We start from the raw sequence: 22,137 nt of genomic DNA, 5'->3' as shown, positions 1-22,137 counted from the left end.
CGTCAAATTGGGCAGATTTAAAAGAGCCCGGGATCTTCACAGAAAGCGCATATTAGTGTGATCGTCACACCGGTGATCGAAATGAATGATATTTCATGGACGTAGAGTATTAGTAACGAATTCTCTCGGATGTTGCTAATTCTAAAAGGAATGCAGTATACCGTACGGCATATTATGCACATTGGAATGTCATATTTTCTCAATGAAAAGAAAGTACACTCGAACAAAGAAACAGATCTTCCATGAGAACGACTGCCCATGGCTCCATCAAACAAAACATTATTCACATGAATTCGGGGTTTCGACGACATCAATACAGATTCTGGGAATCCACCCGACCTTGTCTAAGAATAATACAAATTTTGTATTCCGATCAAACAATTGCAATCAACAACTTTACAAACTCAAATCATTCAAAAGAATTCCTAGCCTTGTGACACGAAATGTCATCCCTACAGAAAAAAAGCAAGGAAAAAGGATGACGGAAACTAAAAATGGTAAACAAAAATTATTATATTGGAGGGGAAAAAGAATTCTAAAGGATACAAGGATAGTTCTCTATCTAATTTACAGAGAGATGAAACTTGATGCGCCTCAGGAACTCCCGTGAGATCTAACAGATGAGATTGACTGTGCCGAAACAGAGGCGGTTGGGCTACTAAGATCCCGATCACCGTTCACAGCTTTTGGTTTTCCACTTAATCTTTCAATTGCGTCTTGACAGACTTCATTGAACCATTCATCTTCCGGAAGCACACTGAAACAAAATTTAAAACTCAGTATAAGTTATATCAACGGCTCAAAAGCAGTACAATACGTCGTGCAATCACAGCAAAATTAGAATTACTTATAAGGATAAAAGTGTCCAGCACAAATAGATGGGTGTCGTACTGGAAGGTTTTACACAACTTCTTTACGACAGGTGTTTTACGTTTATACACCTACATGTATGCATGTATATTATCGTTGATGAAAAATGAGCAACCTAAATGAAGTAACATACCTATTGGGATCCATGCCAGTTGCAGAAAATGCTGCCATGGCTTTAGATATGATTTCGTTAATAGCTCGATTCAAATTTCGAGATAGGTAACGACTTTGAGAAGCAAAGAGTATGACAAACTTCATATCCAGATAGAACTGCACACAGATGAAACAAGTTAATATACAAGTGGGTGTTCAATGAGGAGACTCCCCAAAATTAAGACGGGAGAAGACAGCTATCATGTATAGAGTATGAGTTCTTGTTAGGACCCTTTTAATGTTCTTTAGTATCTGGTCACCATTTCCTGTAATCTGCATTATTTCCTCACAATTGCTTTAGATTCAATAACGATATTAAGGTTACGTTTCTATTTAGGATCAATATCATCACAATGTTGTAGGCACCAAATGTTAGGTTGTATAAATTATCAGTTAGTAAAACTGGGCATCCGCATATCATCACGAAAGGCCAGGCTACAAAATACTTAGTATCCTGATATAAGGGTAAGTCATTTTCATGTTTGATAGGTTGGAGATATAGTTGCAGCACGGAAAGAGAGTTACGTAAACAACTAGAGCTATCACAGTTGCAGGCCCGACTCTCCCTCCCTCACAAAATATACCAATCCAAGATTTTTCCTTCCATCCTCTTTTCTTTGTTTCTACATGTGAGATCTTTGATTACTTTCTTTCTTTCTTGTATGATATAGTTCCTTCTTACGTTGCAAAAGTAGGAATATCCCTTCACATGATTATGACTATGTGTTTCTTATTGCTTGTAGGTGTAAGCTTTGGGTTGTTATATTGGATTCACAACGACGGATGATCAAAAGAAACACAACAAAAGACAGTAAATTAGATGGTGTGACCGGAAATTACGTACTTGTTGTAAGCCAAGAGGACCTAAAGGTGGCCCATCCTCAATATCATCCCAAAAGCTCTGGTCTTCCGAAAGCCACAGTATGACAGTTTCTGTTAGTCTCATTAGAAGCAATGTAGCAAACCTTTCCCTGCCTACAAACATTTCTGCGGCTATACTGGCCATTCTGTTTAGTTTTACAAAAAGTTCCTGAATTCGGAAAAGTTAACAAAAGAAAATTAGGACTTGAAAAAGACAATAAATAAAGCACGTAAATAGTTTAAAATACTCAGGATCTTATACTCCACAAAAAAGTTGAATATGCATATACATTATACACATATAAAAGCGGAAATATCATATGACCCTCAGAACTTTTTGGTCAATTCTCATGTTCTCGCTTACAAATTGAACAATAATGAACAAGAAGTATAAGTATGAATCACGTAAAGACGGCATGCCACACCTGATAATCTTCATGTGACCATATCACTTAAGGTAATTAGTCCAATTTCAAGGTATCATGCAAGGAGACATGAATATAAAAATCTACAGTGTTCAGAAATATTTTTCTAATACGTTTTTTTTTGTGTTGAAATATTTTAAAAATAAGTTTAATTGCCATACATGTGTAGCCTATATATGTAGAATCTCTCTAATGAGTAATAATAGAATGGCACTTAAAGCACAGGCAACGATTGACAGTATTTTTGGTAAGAGAACTTTCAAGTCATGGTATGGGGAAAAAGGATAAACTTAAAATAACAAAAATATATTAATGTATACATGAATACCGATGTTAGTTATACAAGACATAAAATATATATATATATATATATTACACACACACACACACACACACACACATATATATATATATATATATATTAATAGACAACACTCATTATATATCAGACATTTGTTTTATAACAACTTTGACATCCTCCAACAAGAAGTTCAGCAACACAAGTCACAAGGGGAGGTCCTATTAAATTTCCTTAACCCTTTCTTAACCATAGAGGACATCAACGAGGGAATTAAACATGCAAAGCAAACTAGCAGAGGAACATTTAGAACTGAGTAGCACCAACTGTGAATAGCATGATGTCTAAAAAGAAGGAAAAGAAATGAGTCCAAGCAGAAATTATGCCGGACAAAATCATTATTCAGCATACCTGGAATATTAAGGATGGGAACCAATCAACCTCTTCCACATTCGCGTCCATGTTTATGTACATATCAGCAGTAAGATGGCTATCACCATCCTCTGTAAAAATGAGATCTAGAGCATGCTGACGACAGAAACTATCTTTTAATCTATCAACCGAGCTGACAAGCCGCCTCTTCCACTCCCTTTGCTCAGGATGCCGGTTTTGCCTATCTGATGATCTTCTACGTAGATCATCCCTGTAAGCAACCTGATTCAGTGGAGACAGCTTCATGGCTGCGCGTGGAAGCAGTTCCTCTGCTAATAAGGATGCATTTGCCAGCAAAGCAATCTGTTGGGCTTCATTCTCAGCTACACTGACAATTTTATTCCCAGAACCTTCAAAGTTTGCTTCTTCCTCCATTGAACCCGGTAATGCTTTTATAAGCATGTTCACATATGAATTAAATACTTGGAACAAACCCTCCAATGTCTGACCGCCCAACTGCATACTGAGCAATGGTCCTACATCCTCAAAGAAATCCTGCAAGATCAGGTAATCTATGAGGCCACAATAAAATAAGGGATCGCATACAACTACACAGAAAATTGATTAATTGATTTTATGCGGTAGAAAAATGATTTACCTGGACCATGAAATTGAACCGATGTGCACTACTTGTAAGCTTATGTTGGAACGCTGTCATATTACCGAGGGATGAAGGCCTGCCAGGTTGCCGTGTAGCAGTTGGAGCATATGTAAGTACCCAGTCATCAGCAGCAGCTAAGGCAGCAGTGCTTTCCTCGATTCTTTTTAAATTAGCGTCTAGTGCTTGTTCAACACTAGGCCTAAAGAGTTTCAAAAGTACAGGACAAAGTGCCAAACCACGAGCTTCCAACAAGGAACAATGCCCTAATGCTATTTGAACACACTCTGCAGCAGCTCGTAACCCCCCAGCAGCAGCTGATGAAGCTAATGCATGTCTTTTAGTAAGAGAGGCAAAAGCCTCGGTTTGGTTTATTGCCCACATCACAAGCTCAGAAGTATAATTTGGTTCCTTGCCAAATATCGCTGACGAATCACTGGCAGCTTGAGCAATAGCAGAGAACACCAACTGTGAGAGTGCAGCAGTATAAGCTCCTCCATAAGAGGTGCTTGATGGACGAAGGCTTTGCATATTATACTGATATCTTTGGAAATGTGCATTGAGCAGCAAACTGTGTGCACGAGGGCCATCCCCAAGCCTTTTCAGTGCTGAGATAGCTGCACGAAGTTCACCACCGCGCGTAGAAGGCTGGCAAGCAGCCTCAGCAAGCTGATCAGCTAACCTTTGCCTGCGTTCAACAATGGAAGTCTGCAGAGACATGAGCAAAGCTTGATCCAACATCTTCAGTTGTTTTGCTTCAGCAGCCACACGTTCACCTTCATCTAGGGCATCTAAAGCTTCATCCACTCTCCTTTCCGCTAATAGAACATCCAAGAGATCAGGAAATTCTATTAACCATTTCTCCAGGTCTGTAGGATCTCTATCTTCAAAACTTAATACACCATTTTCACTAGTACCTTCAGGAACAGATTTAGATAGGGAATCGATGTTTACTCCCTCAGCTAGACCATGAATCAAAGCAGCTTGAGTGGATAGCAGGTTTCTGATAGAGGATAGCTCCCCCTCCAAATCTGATATCTCTTTGGAGGTGCTGTGAGTAAGAAATACAATTTACGTAAAATCCAAATAGCACTCGATGAATAATTTTTATCAAATGGAATGACTCAAACTGACGATTAACTGGCTTAACCTTCCAATAGAATTTGAAAATTGCATTCAAGTAAACAGAGTTGACCAGACCAAGAGGTAGACAAGAACGGAAATTTCTAATAACAAAGCAAAAAAATGAAAAAATAAGTCCTAGTTTAAGGACATAAACAATCACATTGACTGACTGTTTTGGCACCAAACAACCGTGGGTATCATATTTTATCAATTGGATCATCTAAAGAAACAAGAACAGAAATTCTAATAACAAAAACGGAAACATAAAAAAAATAAATGAAAGTTTAAGGAGATATACAATCACCTTGACTGTGACTACATTGGCACTAAAACTACCATGAATACCAATTTTTAACAATTGTATAAAGCAACAATAAACAAACACATACAAATCCAAAACGTTTTAACTCATAAAAGAAAAAAAATTACAATTACTATAATCTGCACCACATACAAGTAACATTTTGTATCTCAAGTTTAATTAGTCTAAACTCCGAAGAGTTAAAAAATACGTCGGTAAGCTGGAATACTATGACATAAACACAGCAGCAAAATCCAAACTACCAAGAGAATGGCCATGCAACCACTTGAAACAGGTGAAATTTTATATTTTGTGAACTTGGTCTAAACTCTAAATAGCCAAACGAGATTTTCTTTTACTTTTTAGTTAGAGCTGGAAGTGGTGGGATATTGTACAAAGTACATTTTAAAACTAAAGAATCGCACTATCCAAATCATGCGTAAATCAAATGTATCAAGCTAGGCAACCCAAATCCCCAAACATATACTAAGCATTACCAACAAGCGAAGGGAGTGCTGTTATTGCGAAGCACCTCAGAATATAAACCGGTAAAGTTGCATATACACTATGAACTCATCAATTTGTCACATTAACCATCTAAAGAAAACTCACCGTATGAATGCTGAATAGTTAGCATAGACACTTCTACGCATTTCCTCTGCGGAAGCTCTTTTCAAGTCCAAAAGATATGAACATAATTGTCTTATATCCTGCAAAAGATATGAACATAATTGTCTTATATTTAACTTGTATCCCTTACGATTCCGCAATTTTGAAAATTCGAACTTCATAGCATCTCTCGGAATTGTTTCAAGAAACCAAATTCTACAATTAAACAAAGATAGAATTCCATTCCATCATCAATTCAAGAATCCTGAAAGTTCGTTCTTTCACTTTCCCATGGTTTCTCAGCAACCAAACAGCATAAAATATACAACATCGAGCACAAAAAACAGGCATACATACACCAACATATATGTGTGTATGTAATGTATATATGTATATGAATAGAAGAAAGTGACCTTCTCGTTGAGGGAGCATCGTGACTGGACGTAGCTCTGGGAATCGAACTTGTCAGACTTGAAGACATTGAGGCCTTCCTCAAGCTTGACGCCGTTCTCTTTAACCGGCGTGCCTCTCGACCGGGCCATCTTCGCCGAAGCCATGAATCGCCGGACAGATCAGATCAATCAGCTGAACCAGCAGCTCCGAAATTAGGGATGCGGGGAGCAAACGGGCGACCGATCCGGCGAGGGCAAAAAGGGAATTGCAAAACTATTCGCCGGTGGAAATTAGGCCATGGAAGTTGAGCTTCCGAACCAAGCGAAGAGAGAGAGAGAGAGAAGTGCTCACGAAGCGTGTTCTGGTGAAGAGAGAGAGAGGAAACGGGAATGTGATGGAGGGACGGTTTGGTTTACTGGCTCCAGTTGTGCACTTACTACATCTTTGTATAGTTTTTTTGGGATTTTTTTTACCTAAAAACAAAAGGATAGTTCTTGATTTACTTCAATCGACACCATTATTACAATCTACAGTTTAATGCTATCTATTTAAGTAAGCAAAAAGTTTTAAGTTTAGTTCTCGTTAAATCTTGTTTGATTTAGGACTACCGTTATTACAAATACGTAATTATTGTGTGACGTATTTTTCTACATTTGTATTATGTAGAGTTTTCACACAAATATTCATAAAATTGAGTACATGTCCAGCTAAACCAATGATGGAAGAAATGACTAACTTCGGCTTTAAAACATTTAAAACATGATTATTCTTCTTGGTCAAACACTTTAATCATTTCTTAGTTCAATTAGGTTTGTCAACCAGCTGTTAAATACAAATGATATTGTCACTTAGTACTACGATTTAGGAGTATTTCTCTTCACTTATATTTGAGAAGTCATATATTCAATTCTTGCAAAAGACGAAAGTGAACTATATTATTGCTAGTCATTGTGAGACTTAACTCACTTTCTCACCCCTTAATATAGATAATATTTGTTCAAAAACAAAAATTACACGCGATATTACTAGTTCTAATCTACACTAAGACAAGGATAATGGTTTGAACTACAAAAACAGAGCCGCTTGAACAAAAAAACTCTAATCACCGAGCCAATCTGCAATACACAAATTTTTTATATAAAAATATACTAAATATCTATAAAAAAAATAAATAAATAAATCATCACTGGAGAAAGGCTAGCTGTCTCAACCAACAACAGCGCTCAGGCTTTTTTTTTTTTATTTATTATTATTTTTTTTTTTTTTTTGGAAATAATGGAATATTGTATTGCAAAATCCTTATCCAAAATAAAATAAAGAGGGAACAACTATGTTGCATGCCAAGTGCTACCCTACTGTATTATACAGGCTGTGGCTGTGCTGCTGCTGCCGTGGTTAGATTCCCCCTCCATCTCCATGCATTTCTTTTTCTTTTTTCTCTTTTTTCTTAATTTTTATTTATTTATTTATTATGTTTGAGTAATTAAAGTTGTATATTTTTTTATGTTTGGTAGAAAGTAGTTTGGTACTTTACTAGTTTATTCCCGTTCGATGCATCACCACCACCATAGTGGTTGGGGAAGCATATGCCTTTGTTGGTCCACACCTATCTCAAAATTTTACTTTCGAATATATATACATCAGAGTATCATAAATTTTATTTCTTTTTTCAAGTTATGAAATATTATGCTTCGGTAAAAGAAGAGATAATATTACAATAATCTACAGCGTTACATAAGCTCGTGTCAACTTCTGTCAAAATTAAATTATAAGTCTTCTAGGGAAAAAATAAATGCAAAATAATTTATGAAAGGTTATTATCGTAACCGCAACCAGTGAGGGATGTATGATGGGGCCAATGTCCGTCCTAGGGCCATTCGAAGCCTGGAAAAATATAGATGTGAAGGTCTTTTAAAGACTCTCAATGTTTGGTATTCATCTATTTTATGCCCACCAAATGTTGGATGTAATGACTATTAGGCATATTATGATAGCACTCAAGAGGCTGAGTCAAGAGCACTTGTCAAATTCCCTCAACAACAACAAACTCACCAAGCGTTTGATGAAATGCTACAATGAATAAATAAACTGAATTTTTTATGTTCACGTCACGCTCTATTTCTATTTAAAAACTCACTGACCATACCCGCAAACTCAGAGCAGACCAACAGCCGCCAGCTAACTACTCTTATCAACTTTTGGACAAAATATCATACTCGGAATAATCATCATATTAAATTGTGAAATATTAACTTATTTTGATTATTTGTAAATTATTGACATAAAAGTTCATATCTTATGTGTTATTGATTTGTGTACAACTCCTCTGAGATAGCCGAAGAAGAGGGGAAAGCTATGATATGGTAAGTCAAGAGAAATTAATTAATTCCAAGAGGGTACTTGTGGTGATGATTATTGGTGCTAAATTGCTAATTAAGCTGATCATCTAGGCATTCCTTCTTACCTTAGGACTAATGACTCCAATTATGATGGCTCATCCTCAGTTATGCCGTCGCCAAACTGTAGCGAGTGTGAGTAGATATGTCGCGTTATACAGATTTAGTAAAGTGCGTTTGTCACATTGGTGGCTGAATCGGAGTTTAATCTATGGTTGGTTGCGCGTTATACTCTCCAAATCTTATGTTGAGATAGGCCGTTTGGATTGCTTATGCATGTGCAAGTATAGACAACCGCACAGGATCATCTGGGATGAGGATGTATCAGTACTACGTATGTTCTTCAAAATTTACGGACCGATGTAAATATCGCCCGCAAAGTGATACATTCGGATCTTCGATTTGTTCGGAAAAGAAACGAGGGACGAGAAAACAACTAATTTCAAAACGCACCTGTTTTTCGAAACAACGGAGTACAGCTTGTATCCTTTGGCCGATGCGAGAAATGCAATTTGACATTTGGTCACATACATTACGCTACAGAATAACCAAGCACTTCATCAGTGTCGATTACATTATTATAGCAGAAAGATCATGCAGAAACACAGATCACATCTATCAATTGACAACAAAAACAAAAAAAAAAGCATCTGTGTAACGCAAGCGCATGAGCAATTCTTCATCTCCCTCAACTCATGCTTCGGGTGTATCCGTACGAACAGCTGTTGAGAAAACACAAAACACCCATGAGAATACTGGCTTGGCGGGATAAAAATTCGGTTTACAAAGTTCAAAAATCAAATTTCCATGCAAATGTATACGTATTTATCAAATACAAATACGAACAATTACATTCACGTTGTTAAAATTCTAACCCATCAGAAATTACAAAAATTTAAACAAAAGGATTATTAACAATCCTTCTGAATATCTATAATTTCAAAAGAAAATTGTATTTTCTTCATTCGATGACAAATCAAGAAAAAATCGACCCTCATAAATTAGGATGACTTTGAGAAAACACACAGCATGAACAAATAAAATCTAAATCCAAAATTTCATATTTCAGCACACCAACAATCCACAGTGGACATTTGATTTGATAACATACAACATAACGATAACAAGCATACCAAGTCACAACTTTAACATGTAAAAAACCCACAACAGAAATCCCAGAATACAAGATATTAGAGCCTGGCAAGAAAGCCTTGTTTCAAGCACATTCCATGTAACATAAGAAGCCCTCCTTTGAGCATAATAAGGCAGATTGTGCCTAAATAGTGTTTCGGAATCCTTACATGTTATAAAAGAATATACATAGGCATGCTATAAGCCTATAAGAAACAATATTATGCGGACGAGTTCCTTCCAATCATGAGTTGTAGCCCAATGGGACCCAACTTCTGCCCTCCCTCTTCTGAGGGATTTGTTCTCGGTTTAATTCCTTATATGTTGGCAGGCAGGTGAACCCAAAGAGGAGTTCCTCAGGCACAACTAACCTAAAGCAACACAGCTAAACTGAAAATATAGAAGGATTGCAATTTATTGTCCAACATAAGCTGAGATGACAAACTACACAAGGTATACTGTTCTACTATCCAACACTCCGACGCTTAGGGGTTTAGGAGTGTCCGTGCAACATCAACGATAATCCCCCGCAAGTGCAGTCCTCATATTACCTTAATGGTATCATAAGGAAAATACAAACATTTGCAGCTGCTAGAAAGGGTCCAAATTGTTTTTAAAACTGAACAAATGGAGATACATTCCCACGGAAGCTAGTCATACGGTGCAAAGTTCAGAGATACATTCTCAGTTCACAAACCTCAACTCTGAAACTTACTAACACAAAGCAAGCGATCACAACAGGTTTTCTTCGACGCAGGCGCTTTTAGTCGTGACAAAATCCAGATTCATCTAAAAGTTAACACCTTTGACAATTTCAAAAAATCTTAAACTGGAAGAAAACTCATGAACCTAAATAATCTTCATTCAACCAAATGCATTTTCACCACTACTCGCTACACCAAAACAACAAAACTTTCATCTGAGCCACTCATTTCCATCACACCAATTACACAACCCAACATTGCAAATTGAATTCCATCAGCCCATCACAAAATTAAATCTCATTTAACCAGACAACCCCAAAATTTCACTCCATCAGAGAAAAACCCCGAATCCTAACCGCACAGATTGAAATCAACGACTAACAACGATCAAAATATGAGATTTTTAACATCAAAATCAACAAGAAATCACAGAAATGAAGATCGGAAATCCGAAATATAAATGAGGGGATGAGCTTACTGGGCTTCTCAGGCTTGCCTTCCGCCCACTTGGAGACGGCGAAGTGGACCCTCTCGCGGGAAATGGCTTCGGTCTTGTAAGGCTCCTTGAGGCAATTACGAACCAGATTCGCACAGATGTTGGAGTAGGTGATGTAGGTCATACCGGCTGCGCGCCAAAACGGTGCCGCTGCGTTCGACGCCATTGTCTTTCTCTGGTTTCGCTCTCTCTGTGTGTCAGTCAAAGTGACCTAGACGAAGCTCCCCTTTAATTTGCAGTGGTGGTTAAATCCCAAATGGGCTTTGTTTATGGGCCTTATCGAGTTTTATGTTAATGTGAGGCCATTAGAGAAGGCCCAATTATATGAATAAATCTCTGTTAATTCTAGTAAGGCTATCTTCAACCTAAAGGTGGAAAAATTCCAAATCTTAGCCCTGTGTTTTAAGCTATTCATCTATATGCATGAGGTTAGACAAGTTTTTCCTCCAACGGTAAGGGATCTATAATTTCCACCCCTAACTTTATAATTTTAGCCCCGTATTTACCATAACATTCAAAACTAACCGTTGGATTCCAATGGTCAAAAAATCCGAGTCACAGAATAAAGATTTGTTGGAATGGATTGTAGTTGGGGCGCCACACTTATCACAACCCAAGAACGCGCCTCAACTACTAGATCTCAACTGTAAGACAATCTCAGCTGTAGAAAGTGTGGAATCTGTGCGCTCACCCGTAGCTGATCTGTCCACACTGAGGAAGCAGAAGCACGAGGCCCACCTCTGTCTAGTGAGTTATGTGATGCTGCTGCAATGGGGGTCCCATGATCCACTTGCTTTCTTATCTATTTGAGGTGGATAGTGTCAGTGCAAATTTCCGCGGTCTTCGGTTTTGACGAAAATACACCTGCAAGACAATTAACATCTTTGATCAAGGACCTAAGCCTGACGCGCCCACTAGGTGGGGGGGGGGGGGTTAGGCCGATGGATCTCCGATGCCTAAGTCAGTTTCTCTGAGGATAATAAAGTGTTTATGGCTTTTTAGGGTTGCAAAAGCTTACCGAAATTTAGTAGAATGTAGGGTATTTATAGGGATAGGGCCGGCCATAGTGATAGGGTTTATGGAGAAATATTCTCAAGATATTACATAGGAAATAATATCTTGAGATAATAGAGTAATTATCCCTAATTGATTTAAATAGGAATTACTTTGATTGGAGTTAATCTTCAATTGGGAATGTATTAAAGATAGAATTTGGGTAATTAATCCTTATCTTTAATGCTTTGACTTTTCTTTGCCAAGGGCAGGTGAGCTGTGGGCAGTCATATTTAGCTGCTGGGACCTTCAGAAGTGTGAGCTGCACGTGAGAGCATCTGAGAAGCCTGCTCATTTATTAAGGGCAATCCTATCTTTCTTGGGCAAACGTCTATGTGTTGCCTTTATAATTTTTGGGATTATTTAAGGCTCCACAAATGCCCTCATACATGTTTGGTTGCACGTTGGAAAAAGGGCATTAGATGTAGTAATCCCAAGCTGCATAGGCTTGTAGAGTTGTTTTCTAATTTGAACTTGATCTTCTTTCTTTATTTAGAGATAGACTTCTTCTAGGAAAAAGAAATCAATTGTCCCCAATACCTATTTAATTCTACTTTAATCAGGGGATTAAATAAATTTGGAGAGCAATCATCATTCCAACAAGAAAGAGAAGCCAGAGGAAATTTTTCTTCCCCCTCCCCTAGCTTTCTTCTTCTCTTACCCTTGCAAAGAGTCGTCTCTCGTTGTAGTTCTTCTTCTCCGTGCCACACCAAGGTAAGAAAAGTTTGAATTTTCTTCTTCTTGAATTTTTTGGAAGTCTTGAGACTTGAAAAATTAGCTCAGCAGGGGCCGAGGTCATGTGGAACACGCGGCAAGGGTGCCACAGTGCTGTTGATGGTGCGAAGAAGAGAAACCAGCATGGGCCAGGTCTCTTCTGCTGACAGATTAGGCCGAATGGCCTTGGGCTTTATTGAAGAGCAGAGGAAAGTGAGAAAGGCATGAGGCACTCTCCCTTCTTCACTGGTGGATCGGGCTGCAAGCCTTTGAGTTGGCTTGGAGCGCTGGTATGGGACCATGTAAGCGTGAAGTGAGAGAGAGAGGAGAGATTGGCTCGGGCCAACTCTTGGGTCTTGGTGGCTTAGGCCGAGAAGCCTGGGCCTATCTTGGAGTGCTGAGCATGCGAAAGAGGAAGGGAAGAGGGAGGCGTGGGCCTCCTTCCACTTTGGGCTGGAACGGCTCGGACTGCGTGTTAGAGAAAGAGTGAAGGCTGGGCCTTTTTGTGGCCTGGGCATGTGGATGAGCTGGGCCATGGGGCTTGGCGCTAGGCTTTTCGATCATTCTTTAATTTAATTTTTTTTTTCTTCTTGCAAGTTGCCTTCTAAATATTTTTCTTCATACTTTTTGCAGGGACTTTGAGATGTCTTCCTCTGATCGTAAAAGTGATGAGTATCTTCCACCTTGGTACAGTCAAGGTGGTTCTTTCGTCAAGATGGGCTATTTCAAGGCTGCACATGTCAATATCAATTCCGATGAGCTATTTCAGGCTTTTCTTAAGGCGTACAAGCATGTGATTCTGTCTGAGGTTTACGTCAAGCGGGTGAAGGATAATAGCAACCATGAACCGTGTAGACGTTTTTCCTGGAATGTCCTGAGTGCTCGTCGGAGTGTAGAGCCAACCTCGAATGCACACTGACTCATAAGCCGAGTTAGGAATGAACATTTCTCTAGGCATCTAGAAGGGATAAGACATTTTCCCAGGGACCCAAATGAGAGTGGACACTACTCGAATGCACGGTTCGTAATGGGCTGAGTTGCTCTTTTCTGGGATGTCACTTGAATGAGTCACGTTCTTCCGCCCTTGTCATGTTTCGAGACACCTTATCTGGGGCGCCCTGCATCTCGATAAGCTCAAGGAGTTGGTTCACCAAGGTGGTCTACTGGGTGAGGGTGCTTGTCAAATTGGTTACCTAGAAGGGAAGGTGGTGCTCGCCATTCGGATTGGAAGAGTCTAGACAAATGGCTTCTCCATTTATGGTGGAAGTGTAGTGGACTGCAGGTACAAAACTTGAGCCCAAAGCAAGCATTCATTCAGAAAAGTAGGGTGAAAATAACCATGAATCGATTGCTGGACCGGTGGTAGAAATCTGGATCGTCGGAGATAGGCCTCGGATTGGATTGAGCCACGGGTCGGGTCACCGAAGTGGGTTGTGGGGCGAGCCAACCCGGTTATGAGGTCGGCACGTGTGTGGGGGCGTTAGGCTGGGGCTAACTCCTCACGGGCTTGGGCTTGGTTGATAGCTGGCTAGGCTCGACTGGCAGCTGGCTGGGCTTAAACCGTCTATCCGTAGGCCACTTCTACTGGTTGGGCTAGCTCTGCTGGGTTTTCGTAGGCATAGGCCTAGGCTTGGAGCAACTGAGCTCACTGGTTAGTAGTTGGGGGCTGCTGCAGTGGGTTGGGCCTCCTACCTTGGGTCTGTTATGGCAGCTGCCAAACCTTGGGCCTTCTACCCGTGGACTACCGTTTAGACCTAGGCCTCTAGCCCAGGGTTTTAAGGGTTGCGACGCTGCGAGAATAGCGATGGTGGAACTTGGGCCGTGGCTGCTGGGTCACGGTGGTGGTGATGGCGCAGATTCACAGCGGTGAAGCTTTTCCTGCTGTCGTGTTGAGCCTTGAGGATCTCCATCATGGGGCTATGTCTTCATCTACACTCTCCTGTCTAAATCCTTGTACGTATGGAGTAACCGTTCATTGTGGTTTCTAAATTTCCTACCATTGTATCATTTCCCCATGGATTGATCAATAAACTTTCTAGGAAAAATTAATTGATACGACGTGTGGGAAATTCAATGTAACATAAAATTCAAGAAACCAAATGCAAGAGGTTTCTTCGAGTATTTGAATCAGCTCTCAATGAAAACACCAATTTGTCAATGCAAATTTCCGTCGTCTTCGGTCTTGACAAAAATGCACCTGCAAAACAATTAACACCTTTAATCAAGAACTAAGCCTTATGCGCCCATTAGGTGGGGGTGGGTTAGGCCGATGGATCTCCGAGGCCTAAGTTAGTTTCTCTGAGGAGAATAAAGTGTTTAGGGATTTTTAGGGTTGCAAAATCTTACCAAAATTTGGTAGAATATGGGGTATTTATAGGGATAGACCGGCCACAATGTTAGGGTTTATGGAGAAATATTCTGAAAATATTAAATAGGAAACAATATATTGAGATAATAGAGTAATTATCCCTCATTGATTTAAATTAGGATTAATTATTTGATTGGAGTCAATCTTCAATTAGGAATGTATTAAAGATAGGATTTGGATAATTAATCCTTATTTTTAATGTTTTGACTTTTCCTTGCCAAGGGCAGGTGAGCTGTGGACAGTCGTATTCAGCTGCCGGGACCTTCAGGGGTGTAAGCTGCGCTTGGAAGCATCTGAGAAGTCTGCTCATTTATTGAGGGCAATCATGTATTTCTTAGGTAAAAGTCCACGTATCGCCTCTAGAATTTTTAGGATTATTTTAGGCTCCACTGACAACAACCCCAAATTCCCACCCCAAAATATATGCCTTGGAGAGGCTTTGAGCCCAAATTTGGTTTTTTATATTTTCCACCCTTCCCTTGGTTCGATTTAGTCCCCAAACTAGTAGCAAATATGAACCAAAACAATCGGTTTAATGATCACTTTGGTTTGCTTATTTCATTTCATGTAATCAAGCAAAGATTATTATCGCCACTTAATACTATGGTTTAGTGGTATTCATCTTCATATGTAAGTTAGAGGTTTTAGATTCGATTCTCTTCCAAAAATGAATTTCAACCACATTATTGCTACCCTATTGTGAGGCTAAGCTAATCCCCTCCCTTTTAATATAAATAATATCGTTTGTTAAAATAAAAATAAAAATAAAGATTATTATCAAATGGGATTTTGCACCATAAATGAACAATAGTTGCAAAAATTGCTTAACATTGAAGACGGAGAAATCGAGAGAGAGATATGACGTTATATTAATAATTACGTTTTGTTTATTTTATTTTATTTTATTTTATTTTGTATTAAATGATTGATGTCAATGCAAGAAGTAATAACCATTCAGAGAATTTCATTCATGGAGATAAATAAGATTTCCTCCTTATTAGTGTTGATTTGCTACCAGTAATACTGCATTAAGAAGATCCCAATGATCCGAATAAAGTGGCAGGCTGGCAGCTGGCATTGGGTGGGATATGTAGGTGAACAATTTATATGAAATGTGTTTACTGTTTCGGTAGTATTTCAATATAATAATTATCATGTAAAAACTCCATTATATAAAATGTGTTCACCATTTTTGTTGAAATGCAAAAAAGAAAAAGAAAAAAGGTTTCTCAAAAGGCATCTCGATTGTCATCTTGTCAATTTAATGGTTGTTCTCTTTTCCTTTATGATGGATGACTGAATAATGCGGCATGTCTATTTATATTACATCAAATTTGTAGCCATCTTGCAAGACTGTTTAGATGCGAAGGTCAAATTAGTGAATTTAATTTATTTTTTACCCGAAAAAACCTAGCTCTTTAAAGAAAAATCCTAGTCGCGGACTCCTTGTTTTGATCTTACAGTTGCGGAAATCCTTCCAGATCTCTTGCCTCTATTTTTCTTTGTTTTTAGTCATGGTTGCTTTCTCGCTCTATCGAGGAGAGTCTTTTTTTGTTGTGGTCGCTCTCTTTACTTGTCAAGGGGAGTTTCATGGTTGTGGTCATGGTCTTGACTTTGGCATTTGTTGTTCATACATGAGGTGATGATTTTTGTGGGTTGTGTGCTCGCAAAGGACTATGAGGAGACTTGTTAGAAGTTACTTATAGCAACGCTTCTTTGTCGACGATTGCAAGATAATCATGTTGCCTTTAGTTATTCAACTTGTAATGTTTAATTCTTGTGACTAGGGTTTTGGGTTCATGATTAGCGGACCTATGTGGTCGAGGAGTTGTATTCTATTTTTTATAAGTTTGTAATTGTGGAATTGTGGTGTTTTGACATGTGTGGGCGCGTTTTGAATTGTTCTAAGGACTACTTTTTTTTTCTTTATAAATTGTTCTAAGAACCACATTGGACATGCCTTTTTTATGTACGTTTTTAACTATTTTTTTTTTATAAAAGTTCTTTTGATCTACATTAAAAACGAATTTTCTTAAGGGAACTTTATGGGTAAATAATAGGTAATCATGGTGATCCTCTTGGTTCACTACTAAATCATTTGATTAAATATGATATTATGTGCTCTTAATTGCAGATTTGTTACCAATAACATCATGAAATTAAGAAACCAATTTAGTAACTTTATGTAATTATTCTTAGATTAAGATTTGACTTATTTGATAATAAGATCCATGGAAATCTAGCTACTTTATAATGCTGTTTTAATCCTTTCCAGTAGCCTTTCTACTTTGTTGCACTTGGTTTTAAACGATGAGACTCCCAACTGGTTTTGGCATACAATAACACCCACTTCGTAGTTCTAACAAACACAAAAATATCCGATCACAGTCAGGTAAATATGTTTTATTAATTAAACAATTGGGAACTCGTAAAACTCAATTATTCATAAAGTTGTGAAAATTAAAGTAGCTAGGGTTTTTCCAGCTCTTCTCATCTCATATTCGACAGAAACACATGTTTATTCCACCTTCATTAACTTTGCAATATCCACCATATAAACGGTTTTCATGACCCAGGCGTACCATTGGTTGCAGTCAGGCTTAAAAATTTCGCACGACCCCACGGCAAGTTCTACCCATCCAGCAGGTGCTTTTGCAGGGACGTCTGCAACTTGGAAACCACTAATAAATCTCAACCTTCTTCACATATAACGATCGTAAATGTGAATGTGTACGACACAGCGTTTGTTAGATGACCTTATAGTACATACCTGAGCTCACACGAAGTGAGGCGATGCAAATAAACACCATGAAAAGGCCTCTTGTTAGAACATCAAAGTTGGTGGAATTCATACTGTCGAAGATGTAAAGTTTTAGTAGTTGTTGTTTTTCTCTCTTTTGCTGTATCGCGATGGATGATCGAATCATGTGGTGAGAGCATTTGTATTTATTTTACAATTTGCATTGAATTCATATCTTTGCAACTCTTTTTAGAAATGCAATCTTTGGATGAGCGATAAACGGAAAATTTATGGATGTGCATGATCCTCTCTTAAACATTGCTGATTTGTTGCCAAAAAGTGCTTTCTTTTTTAGTTTGCGCAAGTGGTGGATAGGATTGGTGAATAGGCCTGCTTCTTCAACCCCAGTTCAAACTCTTCCTCCTTCTCGGTGAATAAGGACCTAGTCTTGTTTATTTATTTATTTATTTTTAACAAATGATATTATTTACAATAAGGGGTAGGGGACTGGACTAAGCCTCACAATGGGCTAGCAATAATGTGGTTCAAATTCGCCTTTGCGAGAATTGAACATAAGACCTCTCACTTACAAATGAAGAGGAATACAACTAAATCGTTGTACTAAGTGACAATCTTGTTTAGAGTTTAATAGTTTATTCGGTAATGAAAGAAACACTATCCATCTTTGCTTACCGGTCCCTAAACCCTAAACCCTAAACCCTAAACCCTAAACTATTAGGGTGTGTTTGGGCTCACTAAGTGGGACTGGACTACATACTAATGTAGTCCCACGTTTGGTCATGCTGGGACTTGCTAGGACTAACTTAAATGAGACTAAAGGAGCTTCCTTGGACTAGAGACCTCGCTAGACGTTCTTAACGAGACCCTCCCCATACATGGGATTCGCTAAGGCCATCTCTGGTTTTCTGCTTCACTTCCGCTTCGCCCTTCCATTAGGCCCTCGCATCTGCTTCTTCTTCCCCACTTCCACATCCATTTTCAAAATTGGCTTCTTCCTTTTCCCTGCTTCGCCCCTCTACGAGTTCTGGGCTTCGTTATTTTTGAATGTCAGATGGGATTCGCATCGGATCTGCATATCGTTGGGAGGAAACAGGCATTGTAGCGACTATTTGCTTCGATCGTCGTCGTGATCACCATGGATGCCAAGCTCTTGCAAGCTTCAATTCCCAACGCTTCAACCCACAACGCATCAAGGCCTCCAATACCCACTCCCAATTTGGTCTCCCCCACCATTTTTAACATGCCTGAACAATTTTTTTCCAATCAAATTTGTCAAGAAAACTTCTCTATCCTTTCCAAATTTCTTCTTCTTCTGCAACCTCTCCCATCACTTTTTGTTTTTTGTTTTTTTTTTTTTTTATGGGATGTAGCACTGTCTGTGCATTTTTTTTATTTTTTTGGTGCAATTCAACTCTTTGATGGGAAAGATAGAAAATTCAAGATTTTGATTCTTTGGTATAAAATCTAATTTTTGGCTTTGTTTTTATTTATAGTGTATTCTAGTTTTGTAGGCAAGAAAGTGGAAGTTTTTATAAGGGAATTGTTATTAGCACTCCAAAAATCTCATTCTACACTCCAAACTTTCTATATTGGGAAAGAAAAATACATATGTGAGGATTGTAGAATGAGATTTTTGAAGTGCCAAAAACACTTCCCTTTTATAATTAAAAATAAAAAATAAAAATTTAGTCCTAGCTAGTCCAGCATTACATTAAATGTTTCACAATACTAGTACTATTTAGTCCATGCCAAGCCAGTCCAGCTTAGTCTATGATGCTAATCCAATTCGAGATAGTCCGTTGCAACAAATACACTCTTAATTTCTTTTAGTGATGGGATACACTAGAGAAACTGAAAAATGTAGGCTATTTTCTAGAATTTGTACTACAACCTTATTCCCACAATATTTTTTTGGTATAATAAGTACAAGAAAATCTTGCCTACACCCTCTGAGCTCAGGTACTAAGTATACTAAAGTCTTGCATACAAAAGAGCGCCATGAAAAGGCCTCTTGCAAGAACAACAAAGTTGATGGAAGCCATATTCTCAAGTATATTGATTAGCATTTGCAACAATTTTGCTAGTTTAGTGGGTGAACAGTGTCAGAAAACTACATTAGCTAGTTTGTTTAATTTTTCAGCTCCAATTACACTCTATTTTAACAAACTTTGGATATTGGGTGAAAACCCAACACCCTATCCGCTAAGATATTTGACTAAATACTTTTAACATTTAACAAATGAACAGTGATTCTATAAATTTAAAGAGCAACCATTCACTTTACTATTGTATGGTATCCCTCATAGAGTTCTTGGAGATGAATTTTTAAGATTTAACTCGTTAACATAGAATTTTTGTAGTTTTACAGATTTTCTTGGACATGCTGGTCATAGTTGTTCCTTTTCTCCCTTGATGTATGTGATGGACGATTGGTGTGTGGTAGGAGCATGCCTATTTGTATTACATTGAAATTCTATAGTGCAAGACTACTTTTAGAAATGGTATAATCTTTATACCAAATCAAGCTTTAACCCTGGCAAGATTATAGTTGGAAAGTTATTAGAGCAGATACATGCATGAATGATCCTCAAAAAAGCAAATCTATCTGCCGCGCCATATGGTATTAAAACTACTATTACAACAAATCCTTATATGAGTAAGAATATGGAAATAAACATGATATATCTCGATAAGGAAATCCACATTTTCGTACTATTATATTGGTGTACTATACCAAAGATGGGGATTATCTCTCTTCTATTTTCTCCTCCTCTTCATCCCCTCCTATTTGAATGTTTAAGATTAAATCATACTGTCATCTTGTTTTATCTTTTCTGTAGAGAGTAAAAGAAAAGAGAAAAGGAATGAGAGAATTCAACTTCTTGTTTGATATATAACAATCACATCACACAGTTCACTAATACAATCTAAACAAGCGGTCTATCTATTATTACTTACAAATAATATTGGTCGAGGGGTAGATCGAATAATATAAAGAATATTCACTGACAATGTTGACCAAACATTGACCATCCGTGTAAAATTTGGACGTCAAACACCCAATAGCAACATACTTTCACTCAAATGGTTACAGCCTTCAACTACACTGCAAATGTCTTAGTGTTTGTGTTAAAGTATGAATTTAAAGCTTCATTTTCTCTCAATTGAGTAAAAAAAATGTACTTACAACGAGCCGCGACTCGTCAGTCGAGTGGTGATTGTAAGTTGTCACCACTTGGTTGGAGAGATTCAACTCATATAAATGCAAGCATGATAAATATATTTATAAAAATGAGTATGATAAAGCGATAAAACCAACAATATTAGTGGCGTAATTTGGTCATAAAATATATTGGGTAAAGTACAAAAACCTACCTCAACTATGAGTCGAACAACACTATCATACCTCATTTTTTAAAATGACAATGTCATACCTTATCTTACGAATTTATGACAATATCATACCTTTCATCAGTTTGTCTGTCAATTACTCCGTTAAATAGTGACGTGGCTTAAAAAAATTAATTAAGTATTAAAAAAATAATTAAATATTAAAAACTAAATTATAAAATCATTTAAACAATTTTTTTGGGTAAAGTACAAAAAACTACCTCAACTATTGGGGTCACGACAGTTTCATACCTCATCTTTTAAAATTGACAATGTCATACTGCATCTTACGAATTTGTGACAATGTCATACCTCCGTCAATTTTTCTGTTAAGTGCTGACGTGGCAAGAGACTGGGACCACTTTCTATTAAATAATTATAAAATATTATTAAAAACAAAAAAAAATATTTAATATTTTTAAATATTAAAATAATAAATAAAAGTAAAATTAAAAAAAAATTGAAATCCCAACCCCACCCGCCCCCTAGGAGAAGGAGGAAGAACCGAAGAAGAAGAAGAAGGAAGAGGAAGAAGAGGAGGAGGAAAAAAAAAAATTGAAAACCTAACCCCCCCAGGAGAAGGAGGAAGAACCGAAGAAGAAGAAGGAGGAAGAAGAGGATGAGGAAAAAAAAAAATGGAAACTGCAACCCAGAAAAAAAAAAAAGAAAAAAAAACCCAGAAGAAGGAAGAAGAAGAAGGAGGAGGAGGAGAAGAAGAATGAGCAAGAGGAGGAGGAGGAGGAGGAGAAGAAGAAGAAGAAGAATGAGCAAGAGGAGGAGGAGGAGGAGGAGGAGGAGGAGAAGAAGGAGGAGGAGAAGAAGAAGAAGAAGAAGAAGAAGGAGAGGGGAAAGGGTCCCCTTACCCCTAGGAAATTTTTTTGTTTTGTTTTTTTATTCTTAATTTTTTAATATTTAATTATTAAAAATATATTTAATTATTTTTTAATCCAGTTGGATTAGTGAGTGGTCCCTGTCTCTTGCCACGTCAGCACTTAATAGAAAAACTAACAGAAAAATTGACGGAGGTATGATATTGTCACAAATTCATAAGATGCGGTA

General features: G+C 37.9%; 2 protein-coding genes across 3 annotated transcripts; both read right to left on the bottom strand.

Moving 5' to 3' along the window:
• Positions 1-226: 226 nt before the first annotated feature.
• LOC103931735 (exocyst complex component EXO84B-like) lies at positions 227-6,529 on the bottom strand. Of its 2 annotated transcripts, XM_048563911.1 has the most exons (8): positions 6,086-6,529; positions 5,676-5,773; positions 4,555-4,688; positions 3,638-4,455; positions 3,019-3,534; positions 1,868-2,053; positions 1,004-1,140; positions 227-757 (listed from the first exon to the last, which is right to left on the bottom strand). In XM_048563911.1, exons 1-8 carry the CDS (start codon positions 6,227-6,229, stop codon positions 595-597), a joined length of 2,196 nt encoding a protein of 731 aa, XP_048419868.1. In that variant the 5' UTR covers positions 6,230-6,529; the 3' UTR covers positions 227-594. The 2 variants fall into 2 exon arrangements, with proteins under 2 accessions (XP_048419868.1, XP_009339529.1); XM_009341254.3 differs by having other exon boundaries at positions 3,638-4,688; positions 6,086-6,528.
• Positions 6,530-8,958: 2,429 nt separating this feature from the next.
• Positions 8,959-11,021, bottom strand: LOC103931734 (ATP synthase subunit epsilon, mitochondrial-like). Its single transcript, XM_009341253.3, has 2 exons — positions 10,775-11,021; positions 8,959-9,183 (listed from the first exon to the last, which is right to left on the bottom strand). The coding sequence occupies exons 1-2, from the start codon at positions 10,956-10,958 to the stop codon at positions 9,155-9,157; spliced, it is 213 nt and encodes a 70-aa protein (XP_009339528.1). The 5' UTR covers positions 10,959-11,021; the 3' UTR covers positions 8,959-9,154.
• Positions 11,022-22,137: the final 11,116 nt, after the last annotated feature.

The sequence above is a fragment of a genome, unplaced genomic scaffold, assembly GCF_019419815.1.
Source record: "Pyrus x bretschneideri cultivar Hongxiangsu unplaced genomic scaffold, Pyrus_bretschneideri_v1 Contig37, whole genome shotgun sequence".
NCBI lineage: Eukaryota > Viridiplantae > Streptophyta > Magnoliopsida > Rosales > Rosaceae > Pyrus > Pyrus x bretschneideri.
The sequence above is the reverse complement of the archived record's forward strand: the minus strand, read 5'-3'. Positions and strand labels throughout refer to the sequence as shown.